The sequence below is a fragment of the Haematobia irritans genome, chromosome 5, assembly GCF_050003625.1.
Source record: "Haematobia irritans isolate KBUSLIRL chromosome 5, ASM5000362v1, whole genome shotgun sequence".
Taxonomy (NCBI): domain Eukaryota; kingdom Metazoa; phylum Arthropoda; class Insecta; order Diptera; family Muscidae; genus Haematobia; species Haematobia irritans.
In genome coordinates this window covers 84,730,959-84,747,104 of record NC_134401.1, presented here as the reverse complement: position 1 = coordinate 84,747,104, position 16,146 = coordinate 84,730,959, and the positions used below count along the sequence as shown (strand labels likewise).

Genomic DNA, 16,146 nt, shown 5'->3' with positions numbered 1-16,146 from the left:
AAAAATTTTAGAAAAAAATCAACATAATTCGATATATGTTGTTATGTCAAATTAATTTTTCCAAACCCCAAAACTAGATTTATTAACATAAGTCGAGTTACAATGTTTTATCAAATTGTTCAAGAGAAAAAAATGGGATATGTGTTGTTTTTCGAAATGCGTTTTATTGAAGATTTTGGAAACTTAAAAAGAAAAATTCATTAAATGTATTTTAAATAAAAATATTTCCTAAAATAAAAATTACACAAAATTCATTGAAATGTATTACAAATTAAACTTTACTCTTATATAAAATTATTCATCGTTGTCTATTTCGTCCAAATCGGAATCTACTTCAATTGAACATTCTCCTTCAGTCTTTAAATTTTGATAAAAATTGTGAAAATTTTCGTTGATCAATGGCAGCATTTCAATCAAATCACGTTTTTTGTTCATTGAAATAGGCAGATCAGAGGTATAACTTTGGGTTAATGATGCTGTTTGTTCCTTTCGACGACGTTGATTTATATTCAATTCTTTGAATTTTTCCTCCATTGTGTGAGAATGTTTATATTGTAGTATTCCAAGTTTGTCTTTCTCATATCGCATCCATCGCACCATCTTCCATTCAAATTTCTCACCTATAAATTATAGCCTGTATTAGAAAGAAGTTAAAAGTTATGCTTAAAATATATATACCAACCTGTGACATTATTTGTTCTCCAACTAAAATTTTGCTTCAAAAAAGCTTGAAAGTCGTAGAAGTCATCTTGTTTCAATTCATGGACAACATATTTTTTATTTGTAGCAGCTATTAAGTTCGCCCAATCATGTGGATGTTGTATGGAACCAGAAGAATTTTTTTTCTTTTTTTCTATCTGTGCATGAACTGTATCACACTCAAGGTGAGTATGACCTACGATAAGAAATTTGTGATCAATTGTTTGAATACTTGGATGATCCTGCAGGATTTTCTCGAACACTGCGCAGACATACGAGTTTCGATTTTGTCCAGGACACGAATCACTATATAAAATAACGTGATTTACTGAATATGGTAGTTCCGAAAGGTATTTATAAATACAAGAACCAATATCATTTGCTCCTCGTTTTGCAATACCTTCATGCCAAATATAGCAGTCAGCTTTGTTTGTAGCACCATCATGGATAGTAAAGTTGAAAGTCCATAAAGGACGCTTGTAAAAAAATATCGATGCACTCAAATACGGAGTTGGCAGACACTGCTGCAAATCAAATGTACACATTTTTACGGACTTATCACTCATAGAAAGTCTTTTATCATTTCTTTTACATTCATAGGCGAAATCAGCCTCATTATGATGGTTAGTTAGCTGTTGCGAAAGTTCTGATTTTTCTACATCATTCTTGTTGTTTTTTATTTTTGCTTTTAATGTCTCACATTGCGTACATAAATCTAGCTGAGGTTTTTTAAACTTTAAGTCCAAAGTGCGAAATATTTCTTCAAACTTTGACTTTGAAACGGGTAACGAGATCTTATTCCTATAAAGGGTATACAATGTTGAAAGGTTAAGTCCGCGCTGAAAATATACTTTCTTGGTATGCCGGCGACTATAATGACTTTGATACTTCGGAATTAAATTAATAAATTCCAGAACTTCATTATGTTTCTCAATTGATATTTTATGAGCAGGATCATGTTTTCCACGCATGTCGTGTTGAGAAACCCCTGGTAGTTCATCTTGAGTCTTACTTTTGCAGACAGTTCTTACACTTTGCTCGGTTTCGCCAAATATTTTCAGGAAACATTGCTTGCATACTCTTGTCTTGATGCCGTGGATTCCAAAATGATATAAATATACAAATTTTCGATTTTTTTGTGTTTCAGACATTTTAACTGACTTTGTTTTCTTAGTTTGAACTTCAATTAAGTTTGACAGGAATTGACGGCGCTTATTATACTCTCCCAAACTCCAGTAAGCTTCGAAAACATTTGTTTGCTGTTCAAAATTAATTTTAGTATGGCATTTGAGTCTGCACATTCCTAATTCTTGAGTTTTTCTTGCCGGCATAGTTTTATTTTTGTACGTAACATATTGTAACCCTAGGTTTTTCTTAAGTTTGTTTCCATTTTTCAATGATGAATTAGAAGTAAATAAGTCAATTTTGTCGAGCTCCGACACATTGTCGTTGCACATGTTTGACTCCAGAACATTAGCCATAGCCTGAACACATTCGGATGTTATGTTCAGTTCTGAATTGGAACTACTATCTGAAGGAATATAGTCAGAATCATCGAAGTCAGTTTCATGAAAATCATCTTCTTCACTTTGGCTCTGGCTATCCACCTTTTCAATCATTTGACCTTTATACTGCCTAAGTTTCAATAAAGTGCTATTAATCGCCCCAACATCAAACGAAGTTTGTGTTTCATTAGGAATGGGTTCCATCCTTTCTTCTCGGTAGTACTTGAAACCGAATTTATTTTTATCAAACATGTTTTCTCCCTCATATGAAATTTTTCTTGCCATGTCGGCAAGGAAGCGACCTCTCTCCATTGTGGTCTGTTATGTAATGAAGAGATCGCATTTATTTAATTTTCTTCCAAATGCACACGACAAAAGCACATATGTAGAGATGAGAACACGGTTTCTTTTCTTTTGATTTTGACAAAACCTATTACGTCGACATATGATGTTTTGTCAAATTAATAAATCGCAACATTCGTATGAAGAAAATCAACATAATTCCACTTATGAAAGCGGGTTTTCAATATCTACATTTGACAAAAGAACATATGTCGAAATATGCTGTTTTGTAAAAAGCAAATTATAAAATAACATTGACTGACAAGTCGAAATACGTTGTTTTGTCAAATGTTGATATCAGCTTTTTTTTTTAAATTGATCGATTTTTCAACTTAATTGAAATAAGTTATTTTGTCAAATGCAAATAAGTAAAAACACGACTTATGTTGATTTTTCGATGTTTATATCTTCCGATCTATATATCGTAGGAAGACGCTGACTAGACCAAAAGATGCGCCTTCGAAAATCACCCATATGATTAAAAAAAATGCAAATTGTCATATCTCGACTTATGTTGTTTTGCCAAAAGTCCACAGACATAGTGACGCAAAATTCAACTTTTTAAATCCAAACAAAAAATCTCTTATCCCAGCCGAAAGTACTCGATGGGAGGAGAAAAGTAATTTCTGGATTTTGCTAGATTGGTTGCAGTTGGTCTTTTATGAGCCTCTAAAGTTTTGTCGCCAAATTCGATTTTCAGCACTTTTTTGCAATTTTCGTATGGCCATAGCTCGAAAATGCTGTGAAATCGTTTTTAATGTATTTAGCGAAGATGTAGCTCTTGGCTTGGCCAAAAAAATAATGAATATATTACTTCGGAAAATTTTCATCTTCATGCTCAATATCGCAAAAATGAGAAGAAAATTCATCCGATCCGGTGGACCAATTTTTGCATGGGGCTATATATAATTGTAGACCGCTATGGACCGAGTTTGGCATGGTTGTTAGAGACCCTATACTAATATAACGTAGCAAATTTTAATTGAATCGGACGAACTTTGCTCCTCCAAGAGTCTCCGGAGGTCAAATCTGGGGATCGGCTTATATGGGGGCTATATATATTATGGACCGATATGGACCAATTTTTGGATGGTTGCTAGTGATCATATACTAACAACACGTACCAAATTTTAAACGAATCAGACGAAATTTGCTCCTCCAAGGGACTCCGGATGTAAAATCTGGGGATCGGTTTATATGGAGGCTATATATAATTATGGACCTATATGAACCAATTTTAGCATGAAAGTTAGAGGCTATATACCAACATCACGTACCAAAGTTCAACCGGATCAAATGAAATTTGCAATATCTTCGTATCGGTTTTTATAGGGGCTATAAATATTTATGAGCCGATATGGACCAATTTTTGCATGGGTGTTAGAGGTCATATGCTTACACCACATATCAAATTTCAAACAGATCTGATGAAATTTGCTCCTCCTAGAGCATCCGCAAGCCAAATCTAGGGATCGGTTTATATTGGGGCTATACGTAAACGTGGTCCAATATGACCTACATCAATAACAACTACACTCAAAAAAAAGTGAACCCTCTATTTCACTAAAGCCAATTTAACTTTATTTTAGTTCATTGAATTATTATGTTTGGAGAAAGTTTCCTTTACCCTAAACATTTTTTGTGTACGTTAGTTAAATTAACTAAAACAGAGGAAAAAATATACTCAAATGAAGCATAAAGATTAACTAAATTCGTGTCTTCCACAAAATAGTTCAGAATTTCTTTAAATTTGTAAATTTTACCAAAAATGCGTCCATCATGAACTTCGTATGTCACTAAAGACATTCTTGCAATTTTGAACTCCAAATCTTTCTTTCAAACTACAAAATTTTCTTTAACAAGTGAAAAAACTTAGTTATGTCTAATAAATTTTCTTGAATTTGTCGAAAAATAATTACTTATTTTTATGACATCGGCGTGATGCCAACGTTTGTAATACTGTTTAAAGGGTGATACGTCAAAATTTGGTCAATATAAACTTGACGTATTTCTTTCAATTTTGCATTTAAAAAAAACCTGAACACCCCTCATTTTGAAGGTGTGTGTGTGTGTAGAATGTTGCTCCTATTTTGATTTTGGAATTCACTCTTCAGTTGTCAAAATGCCGTCCAAGCAAGAAGAGCAGCGTATCAAAATTTTGCTCGCGCATCGCGAAAATCCGAGCTACTCGCACGCAAAGCTGGCAAAATTGTTAAAAGTTGCCAAATCAACCGTTACAACTGTAATTAAAGTGTTTGGGGAACGTTTGTCGACAGCCAGGAAGTCTGGATCGGGGGGAAATCGAAAACCGGAAGCCGCTGAGACGACAAAGAGAGTTGCCGGTAGTTTCAAGCGAAACCATAACCTCTCTCTCCGAGATGCCGCAAATAAGCTGGGTGTATCGTCTACAACCGTGCATCGAGCCAAAAAACGAGCCGGACTATCGACTTACAAGAAGGTAGTGACTCCAAATCGCGATGATAAACAAAATACGACGGCCAAAGCGCAATCCCGGAGGCTGTACACGGTGATGCTGACGAAGTTTGACTGCGTGGTAATGGACGACCTACGTCAAAGCCGACTACAAGCAGCTTCCGGGACAGGAGTTTTATACGGCAAAAGGAAGGGGAAAGGTAGCAGATATTTTCAAGCACATAAAACTGTCAAAGTTCACAAAGAATTATCTGGTTTGGCAAGCCATCTGTACCTGTGGCTTGAAAAGCAACATTTTCATAGCTTCCGGGACTGTCAACCAAGAAATTTACGTGAAAGAGTGTTTGAATAAACGTCGGCTGCCTTTCCTGAAGAAACACGGTTGTTCCGTACTGTTTTGGCCGGATTTGGCATCTTTCCATTACGGTAAAAAGGCCATGGAGTGGTACGCCGCCAACAACGTGCAGGTGGTTCCCAAGGACAAGAACCCTCCCAACACGCCAGAGCTCCGCCTAATTGAGAAATACTGGGCTATTGTCAAGCGGAACCTAAAGAAGACCAAAAAAACTGCTAAGGACGAACAGCAGTTCAAGGCAAACTGGCTTTCTGCGGCGAAGAAGGTGGACAAGGTGGCTGTACAAAATCTGATGGCAGGTGTCAAGTGTGAGGCCCGGCAATTTGGATTTGGAAAAGCGAAAGCCTAACTGAATATTTTTCCTAAATTTTATACTAATTGAAATTGAAAAAGAAATTTAATTTGATTTTTTAAATAAACGATTTCACCGATTTACACGCGTTTTCCCTTGACCAAATTTTGACCGTATCACCCTTTAGTTAAAATTTTCTACAAATATGCAAAATTTTCTAAAATGAGCCGAAAGTTGTCTTCCTGGTGGGTTCACTGTTTTTTCAGTGTACTTGTGGCAAGTCTCAAGCCGAGGGCTTGTTTCATTCGGAAGCTAGATCGACTCAGAATTTTACCAACCCAGAATATATATATATATATATATATATATATATATATATATATATATATATATATATATATATATATATATATATATATATATATATATATATATATATATATATATATATATATATATATATATATATATATATATATATATATATATATATATATATATATATTCTGGGCTGAGTATAAAAAGGAATGAAAATGTTCCTTTTAGATCGGATAAAAAGCAGTGAATTTTGCATGGAGTTATCATATCTTCTTTAATATCCTCATATCTTTTTTAATATCCCCTGCTTTGATTTTGAATTAATTCTTAAGATGGGATGCTATTTCAGTATTTCGGATTTAATTTGAAAAAAAAAAATAAATAAGAACAAAAGAAGAAAAAAACAAGTATATACCGCCGCAAGTTCGGCCAGGCCGAATCTTATGTACCCACCACCATGGATTGCGTAGAAACTTCTACGAAAGACCGTCATCCACAATCGAATTACTTGGGTTGTGGTATCTTAAAACTTCTTATTCCTGCATGGTTGTTGGATACCATATACTAACATCACGTACCAAATTTCAACCGAATGGGAAGTATTTTGCTCTTCCAAGGGGCTCTGGAGGTCAAATCTGGGGATCGGTTTATATGGGGCCTATATATAATTATGGACCGATATCGACCAATTTTTGAATGGGAGTTTGAGCCCATATATTAACACCACGTACCAAATTTCAACTGAATCAGATGAATTTTGGTCTTCCAAGAGGTTCCGGAGGACAAATCTGGTGATCGGTTTATATGGGGGCTATATATAATTATGGACCGATGTGGACCAATTTTTGCATGGTTGTTAGATACCATATACTGACACCATGTACCAAATTTCAGCCGGATCGGATGAAATTTGCTTCTCTTAGGGGCCTCGCAAGCCAAATCGGGGGATCGGTTTATATGGGGGCTATATATAATTATGGACCGATGTGGACCAATTTTTGCATGGTTGTTAGAGACCATATACTAACACCATGTACCAAATTTCAGCCGGATCGGATGAAATTTGCTTCTCTTAGAGGCCTCGCAAGCCAAATTTTGGGGTCCGTTTATATGGGGGCTATACGTAAAAGTGGACCGATATGGCCCATTTGCAATACCATCCGACCTACATCAATAACAACTACTTGTGCCAAGTTTCAAGTCGATAGCTTGTTTCGTTCGGAAGTTAGCGTGATTTCAACAGACGGACGGACGGACGGACGGACGGACGGACATGCTCAGATCGACTCAGAATTTCACCACGACCCAGAATATATATACTTTATGGGGTCTTAGAGCAATATTTCGATGTGTTACAAACGGAATGACAAAGTTAATATACCCCCCATCCTATGGTGGTGGGTATAAAAACATAAAGAAACTTTAACAAATACTAAAATTATATATTCCTATCGATAACCGTCTATATTGTTGTTGAGACATACCTAGAATAAGGAAAATTTCATTGATTGCGGAAAATTTCGAAAATAATATTAAATTAAACGTCTGATAGATTTTTTGTGTGTAGTCTTGTTAACCCATCCATATTGCAGTTTCCTGAAATGTCCTTGATTTACATCTTTCCCAATTTGTCACCCCAGAGGAATTCAATTGCAGGTTGACAGTTCGAATGCATGTAAGGTGAAAAATTTATATGAGCAATTTATTATCGTGTGAAGTATTCTCCCAAACGGCTGCCAACGAAGTTTCAGGCTGAACGTTCTCCTACATTTTATAGCGAAATTGTCCAATGAAAATGTAGGATAATTTTAGAAAATGTTAACTAACCTTTATTGCAAACCCCGATTTCATAAAAATAAGTAATCTATTTTTCTACTAGGTCAAGAAAATATATTTGACATAATTAATGTTTTTCTCCACGTTTCAATGTACATTTCGTAGTTTGACAGAAAAAATTGCAGTTCAAAATTGCAAAAATGCTTTTAGCGAAGTTCAAGTTCTATTTTTTCACTGTTTTAATTAATTTTACTAACCTAGACTAAAAGTTGTTATAGCCTAGGAAATTTTTTTCATATTGGAAAAATTTTAATTTCTATTCTACGCATAAAATTTCGAATCAAATCGTAGCGAAACTTTGATTCCTGTGGTTATATGAGTGCATACTCTCGTAGAAAAATTTCCGTTAAAATCAGCAAAATAAAAATTTAAAAAAATGTAAAAAATGCTAATAAGGACTTCTAAAACAATACTAGCACATAATTCACAAAAAATCCATGGAGAACAAGAAATAATTCAAATATTTTTTTTTTGAAATTTCCATTATATTATTTGTTCTTTTGTAACCGGATTATAATAGTTGTGTTCCCTTACTTTACTCGTAGTAAAAAGTACTAAAAGAGAGAAATATTGAAAATCCTCTCATAGTTCAAAATTTGTTAAATGTACAGAAACGAAAATATAGTGAAAAATAGTAAAACTGCCAAATAAAAAACAAAAGAAGTATTGTGATTTGAAAAAAAAAAAAAAAATTCAAAACATGGAAGCAGGTACGTTAAATACTTTTATATCGCAATTATTTGGACAAATGGCAGATTTTTTTGCAGGAAACTTTGAAATCCTTATTACGATGGAAAAGAGCTATGTTTTTTACTGTGTTATTAATAGTACTCTTTGTGCAAAATTTTATGTCAAAGTAATATTCAGGCTTCCGGTCCATATAAGTACAGTAATAGCGCATATTATCAGTATCTGTTATGGGGGGTTTGCCATTCCGTTTGTAACACATACAAATTACGATTTTTGATTATAGAAGGTATATATAGCCGTAATCAGGGAGAAATTATATGTCGATATAACGTTGTAAATCTGTCTGGCTATCTGTTGTAATCAGGATACATCCTTCAATAACGAACCTATAGTGCTGAAATTTTGCGAATACACGTATTTTCTCTACAAGCAGGACAATTTCGAAAATGGGCTACATCGTCCTAAGTTTCGATTTAGCAACCATATAAACCGGGGTCTTCAGCACATAGACATTAAAACTTTTATCCGATTTGCATTAAATTCAAAACGTAGAGGTACTTTTGGTGCATTAATGGGTGTGCCGAATTTGGTGTGAGTCGGTCAATGTTTTGGTATTTTTTTCGATATAAGTGGTATTGGTTCGACATTGTTTTGTTTAATCTAAAGTACAAAGGTGCACATATTTTTCCTCTAGAATACGTAGAACTTACATCTCAGCTTTGACATAAAACAAAAATTATGTTGATATCTTAATCCATTCAAAAGTTACAGAATTATTTCGAAAAAAAAACGCGACATGGAACTACTCTAGTTTGTAAAATTTAAAAAGAAATAATTATTTTTGTCATGACATATCTACCAATTTTACTCCAAAGAATTTGTCGAGTAACTTGTAGTAAAAAAAAAATTTAAAAGAGACATGCATTTTGATATTGTTCTCTTAAAATTGTTCACTACTTTTACTATTTTTTGGGGTTGAGGAACGGTTTCCAATAAAAACTAGTAAAAGTACCCAGCAAAAAAGCGTCGGCAAAAAAGTAATGAAAATTTTCTTGTTGGATCAGGAAGTGGTGCAAAATTGACGCAGAAGCGATGAATTTAACATGGGCTTGTCATAGGACGGAAGTCCTCCTTTTCAACAGCCGCTGCACTGAATTTACATCAATTCCTTAGGAGTGGTCCGAATTCAATGTTTTGGATGTAAATAAACAAATTCTGTTATATTTTGTCAAATAAATAATTTTTATAATTTTTTTATAATTTTAATAGATTCTAACGCTTGTCGGAAACGTTTGACTACAAATATTTTCAAAAATTCACAATTTTTCAGATTGGAATTAGGATTTTTTTTCGACAAAATTTAAATGTCGAAAAAAAAAAGTTAAAATTAGCCATTAAAAGTATGAAAAAACCAAGTTATAAAAAATTGAATTAAAAGAACTTCCTGGGTAGTTAAAATAAAGAACATCATTGGGAGTGCATCTTCTGGAAGTGCTTTTAAAGTTGTGCCTTTCGAAGAACTTCCAATTTTTTTTGCTGGGTAGTAACTAGTAGTACGTAAAGGAACACAACTAATATATCACCCCAATATATCTTTTTTTGAAGTGATAATTATGTTAATTTCTAGAAAACATTGGATGTACATTAAAAGTAATGATTTAAATTATGATTTAAATTAAAGCAAATCGGATGAATTGAGACGTTTCCATGCCAAGTAAGGTAATTGGTCCACATGGGGCTATATAAAACATTGACCGATTTTTCGTTCATAGTTGCGTGGTTGGCTAACACTAGTAAAAAGAAACAAAAAATTTGGCTATCGGAAATCGATATTTCGATGTGTTACTAAGGGAATTGTAAACTTATTATACCCCTATCACCATCCAATGGTGGTGGATATAAAAATTTAAATTATGTTCATGCAATATACAATACAAATAAACTACCGGTTGTTATCATTTAGAATCCTCTTATATTATGTGAAAAAAAAACTTAAACTCTGAAAATCTACAAAAATAGCAAATCGATCAAATCGCCCGTAATTGTGTGTTGTGTCCAATAAAAAATCAAGAGAAAGGCTAAACAGGCCGGGAGACAAATCGCTAAACTAAATACGAAAGAATTTCTATTTTCTGCCCCCACATCAATTTTTCCCGTTCTTTTGTTTTTTATGTGCTTATTTATTGTACTGGAAGTCCATTAAAAGTATGCTAATGACCTTAAATGCTGTAATGTGATCAACATCAGCATTTAGCATTGAGGAAGAAAAGTTGCACAATGAAACCAACCAGTCAACCAACCAACTAACCAACAAACGAACGAACACAAATCACATTTAGACTTACGCCGACACACATCAATTATCTACGCCCACAATGTTATACATTTCATTTAGTTGCGGCACTCCAGCTCTGGAACGTAAACTTGAAGAATCCATTACAGCACCATCACCGTAACCACCAACCCCATCACCACTCCTCATCGACGAGAATCTGGTCTAGCCGCTGGTTTTACTAGTATTCTCTTCTGGTCGTGTGGCAAGGCATGACGAACTACGACAATGTACATACGAAAAGTATTAATGTGACCAGAAAGTGTTCTTTTCTAGATGTCTTCCATTTACACCTTTCTAAAGTCGTTGTCTTTGTTAATTTCTATTTCGATGGGCAATGGTGTTTCAGTTCTCTATCGAGAAAAAAAAAATGATTTCTATAGTGGGGTACTGGGTGAGGAGAGGAAAATTAAAAGCTATAATGAAGTGAGAAACAAAATAAATGCCATAGAAATTTACTTAGTGATATTCATGTACCTCTATATAGACAACTACAATCTCACACCATATGACCAACTAACAGAGTACCCTGAAAAGAGGGAGAGAGTTAAAACAATGTTACCAACAGCCTCCATGAGTGAATGAGTCAGTTAATAGACATTCCGTTATAAATTCAATTGTTACAAATTAACTGCTCGTTTGTGGGTTTGGGAGAGATGTTTAACTTCAGAGCCATTTGATTTATGGCGATGTATGCCGGTTCTATTGTTATTGTTGTCGTAGTCGTTGCCGGCATTGTATGCTGATCACTATTAATGATGGCTCTTAGTTATACATACTAGGTGCGTGTATGCGTATGCGTGATATTTAATGTCGCCGGCAGGAAGCTAGACATACAGATCCAAAAAAGCACAACTGCACTGCGTTGCGTACATGGGTGCGTGATTTCTGTGTCTGTTGTTACTCGTGACGGCATGAAATTAGTTTGATGTTTTGCTCGAGTTTACGGTTAAAATGTTTTGTTACTCTAACTTTATGATGTCTATGTATAGTACATTTTGTCTATATTTGGGTGTTGCTTTTTTACCTTTTGTAGTTGTAATAATTTATTAACAAAACAAATAGTAAAACAAAGAAATTTTGCTTTGTTTACCTTTCTTTATTCGTGGCAATGGTCGCAGTGGTCTATAGACCCAAGTATAGGCTAACCTGTATACTTTTACTGCTGTATATGAATGGGCATACAAACAATTGTAATTAAATTTGTTTTGAGTAGTTTTAATTTAATTGTGATTTATGCTATTTTCGCTGAACAGAGAGAGAGAGAGAGAGAGACGGTTAATGGGTGCGATTGTTTTCAAGAGTTTGTTAATGCCTTTTTTATAAAATATATGAATGTAGTTTAAACAAATTAAATAGATATAATCAAGAGTAGACCGAATACTAGTATCGATATTTCATGCTCTTGATCGATTTTCAGAGATCTTATGTATACAGGTGTCGCAAACATTGTTCTTTTATTAGAATTTTTTAATTCTTCCACAAGTAAAAAACGTTTATCATTAAATTAGAATTGTACAAAATTTGTATCTCTGGAGTAAATAAATAACTGTTTATTTCAAAATCACAGTTGATTTCATTTCCATGAAGTACATTAAGAAAACAGTGAACAAAACAGCCAATTTTGTATGCTTTAATTAAAATTTTCTCACCATGAGAAAGTTTCCTTCACTTTAATATTATTTCTATACAAAGAAAAACGTATAGAAAATGGATATCGCACACGATGTTATTTTGTGTCAGCTTTTTGAATTTCTTCGAAAAATTCAAACTTTTATCACTGAACAAACAATTGTTATTTTTTGTTCATTCCCATTTTTGCAATTAAAGAGATACTTGTTTCTCCAAAATCGTAGTATATTTCGTCCATATCAAGAATTATTTGTTTTTTGTTTTCTTACTTTAAAATTTAAAGAGTAGCGTGCAAGGTCGAACTCCCACTGGAAATCTTACGAAGGTGTTTGAAATACATACATATATTCAAAATTAGTTACTTTCGTTTCTAAAATTAATATTTGGTACACCGTTTGTAAGAATGTAACCGACTAATGTAGTTTGTTTTCTTTAAATAGAGTTTGTTTAAATCGGCTTTGTCTGTGCCTAAAAATGTGGTCTGTACACGGATGAAAACGACTGTTTTTCATATGTTTGGCTATAAACATTATATGTTTGGAACACAAATTTTTAAACACAATATTTTTGAGTGCAAGCATATAATGTTCATAAACTACATAACATGTTTGGGACATATATGTTAATATGTTAGAACATATTATGTTTGGGACATAAAATGTTTGTAAATATAATATGCTTGGATGCAAACATATATTAATTTAGAAATAGCCTATAAACATATATGTGTTTAGTAGCTTGGAGCGCTATTTAACAGGGAGCGATATTGAATTAAGTTGGTGGTTGTTGCTTGTTATTACAAAATTAACATTTTATTTTTCCTTGGGCAATTGACCAGCTACTTCTTTGATCCTTACAAACTGTGTGGTCCGCTGTTCGAATCCCCGTCCGGCAAAAAGTAAAATTAAAATAAAAACAAGTATATACGGCCGTAAGTTCGGCCAGGCCGAAGCTTATGTACCCTCCATCATGGATTGCGTAGAAACTTCATCTAAACACTGCCATCCACAATCGAATTACTTAAGTTGCGGTAACGCTTGCCGATGGCAAGGTATCTTAAAACCTCCTAACACCATCTTCTAAATTGAATGTAAGTCCATACGTGGTATATATTTAATCAAAAAAGATCGATCCAATACGTATATAATTCAGTTTGACAAAGTAGACATAAAATTTTGACAAAATTATCTACAGAAATAAAATTTTAACAAAATTATCTATAGAAATAAAATTTTCACAAATTTTTCTATAGAAATACAAATTTTGACAAAATTTTCTATAGAAAGAACTTTTTGACAAAAATTTCCACAGAAATAAAATTTGAACAAAATTTTCTATAGAAATAAAATTTTGACAAAATTTTCTATAGAAATAAAATGTTGACAATGATGAAAATTTTATTATGAGCCTAATAAAATTTTAACAAAATTTTCTCTAGAAATAAAATTTTGACAAAATTTTCTATAGAAATAAAATTTTGACAATTTGAACCGGATCGGATGAATTTTGCTCCTCCAAGAGGCTCCGGAGGTCAAATCTGGAGAATGTTTTATATGGGGGCTATATATAATTATGGACCGATATGGACCAATTCTGGCACGGTTGTTAAAGATCATATACTAACACCATGTTCCAAATTACAACCGGATTGGATGAAATTTGCTTCTCTTGGAGACTTCGCAAGCCAAATCTGGGGATCGGTTTATATGGGGGCTATATATAATTATGAACCGATGTGAACCAATTTTTGCATGGTTGTTAGAGACCATATACCAATACCATGTACCAAATTTCAGGCGGATCGGATGAAATTTGCTTCTCTTGGAGACTTCGCAAGCCAAATCTGGGGATCGGTTTATATGGGGGCTATATATAATTATGAACCGATGTGGACCAATTTTTGCACGGTTGTTAGAGACCATATACCAACACCGTGTACCAAATTTCAGCCGGATCGGATGAAATATGCTTCTCTTAGAGGCTCCACAAGCCAAATCTGGAGATCGGTTCATATGGGGTCTATATATAATTATGGACCGATGTGGACCACTTTTTGCATGATTGTTAGAGACCATATACCAACACCATGTACCAAATTTCAGCCGGATCGGATGAAATATGCTTCTCTTAGGGGCTCCACAAGCCAAATCTGGGGATCGGTTTATATGGGGGCTATATATAATTATGGACCGATGTGGACCACTTTTTGCACGATTGTTAGAGACCATATACCAACACCATGTACCAAATTTCAGCCGGATCGGATGAAATATGCTTCTCTTAGGGGCTCCACAAGCCAAATCTGGGGATCGGTTTATATGGGGGCTATATATAATTAAGGACCGATATGGACCAATTTTTGCATGGTTGTTAGAGACCATATACCAACACCATATACCAAATTTCAGCCGGATCGGATGAAATATGCTTCTATTAGAGGCTCCACAAGCCAAATCTGAGGGACCCTTTATATGGGGGCTATACGTAAAAGTGGACCGATATGGCCCATTTTCAATACCATCCGACCTACATCGATAACAACTATTTGTGCCAAGTTTCAAGTCGATAGCTTGTTTCGTTCGGAAGTTAGCGTGATTTCAACAGACGGACGGACGGACGGACGGACGGACGGACGGACGGACGGACATGCTTAGATCGACTCAGAATTTCACCACGACCCAGAATATATATACTTTATGGGGTCTTAGAGCAATATTTCGATGTGTTACAAACGGAATGACAAAGTTAATATACCCCCATCCTATGATGGAGGGTATAAAAATCATACAATTGAATAATTTCTTCTACAATGTTTGTATTACAGAAAAAGGTGCTAAGAACTAAAAAATCTCGTGGAAGTGAGAAAGATGTCGGGGAATATACAATTGGGCAGAAACAAAATTTTGAGCATTCAGGTCGAAAACCTATGTTGTTAGCACCTATATTACCTGTTTATTTTCATAATTCGTTATGATTGTAAATATATAAATAAATACATAAAATTTTGAGCACAATATTGTTTGGGAGAATTTTTTTTAAGCATATAATATTTTTGGGTGCAAAATGCTTCCAAACATATTATATGTTCACATAATAACATATTGTTTTTTGGAAGACAACATTATTGAATTTGGATGCAAAAATACAAAATGTTTGGAACTTAGACTACACAAACATATATTGTTTAGACTAATATGCTTTCAAACATAGTATATATTGGAAGAGATCAAACATATAAATGTTTGGGCGATAGCCAAAAATGTATATGTTTGAAGCAAAATATGTTTGGGAGTATATGTTACAGAAGCGATTTTTTATGAGCGTGTAATTAGAACAGCTCGATTGTATGGGTTGCTTTTGCATTGATGGTTATATAGTTAAATTGTGGGTTGAGGATAGTAAGAGCTACATGGCCTAGTTTACTTATAAATAATGGTAAGCTGTTCGATTCTCCAACTGGACGAAAAGTAAAATTTAAAAATTCGATAAATTCAGAAACTGCGATGAGAAGTAAATAAACCACCTGGAAGTGAGAAATATATGACGAAAGATGCTACTACACAGAAAAAAATTAATGAACATTTTTCCAATTAAAATCTTAATTGAGTTTTAAAAAATATTCAATTAAAAATATAATTGATTCAACAAATTTTTTAATTGAAACAAAAAGCAATCACAAAACTTAATAGAATCAATAATTTTTTTAATTGGA

At 33.8% G+C, this 16,146-nt stretch overlaps 1 protein-coding gene across 1 annotated transcript; it reads right to left on the bottom strand.

The window, feature by feature from the left end:
* Positions 1–290: 290 nt before the first annotated feature.
* Positions 291–10,952, bottom strand: LOC142239896 (uncharacterized). The gene is made up of 3 exons (XM_075311641.1): positions 10,839–10,952; positions 683–2,522; positions 291–620 (listed from the first exon to the last, which is right to left on the bottom strand). The coding sequence occupies exons 1-3, from the start codon at positions 10,950–10,952 to the stop codon at positions 295–297; spliced, it is 2,280 nt and encodes a 759-aa protein (XP_075167756.1). The 3' UTR covers positions 291–294.
* Positions 10,953–16,146: the final 5,194 nt, after the last annotated feature.

Bases quoted from the DNA above. Each gene is read 5' to 3' on its own strand.
- LOC142239896 (XM_075311641.1), bottom strand. From the start codon at position 10,952: ATGAGGAGTGGTGATGGGGTTGGTGGTTACGGTGATGGTGCTGTAATG. The intron at 2,523-10,838 runs GTAGATAATTGA...ATTACATAACAG, and splicing joins AAATGTATAACATTGTGGGC to ACCACAATGGAGAGAGGTCG. The intron at 621-682 runs GTTGGTATATAT...TATAATTTATAG, and splicing joins GAGAACAAATAATGTCACAG to GTGAGAAATTTGAATGGAAG.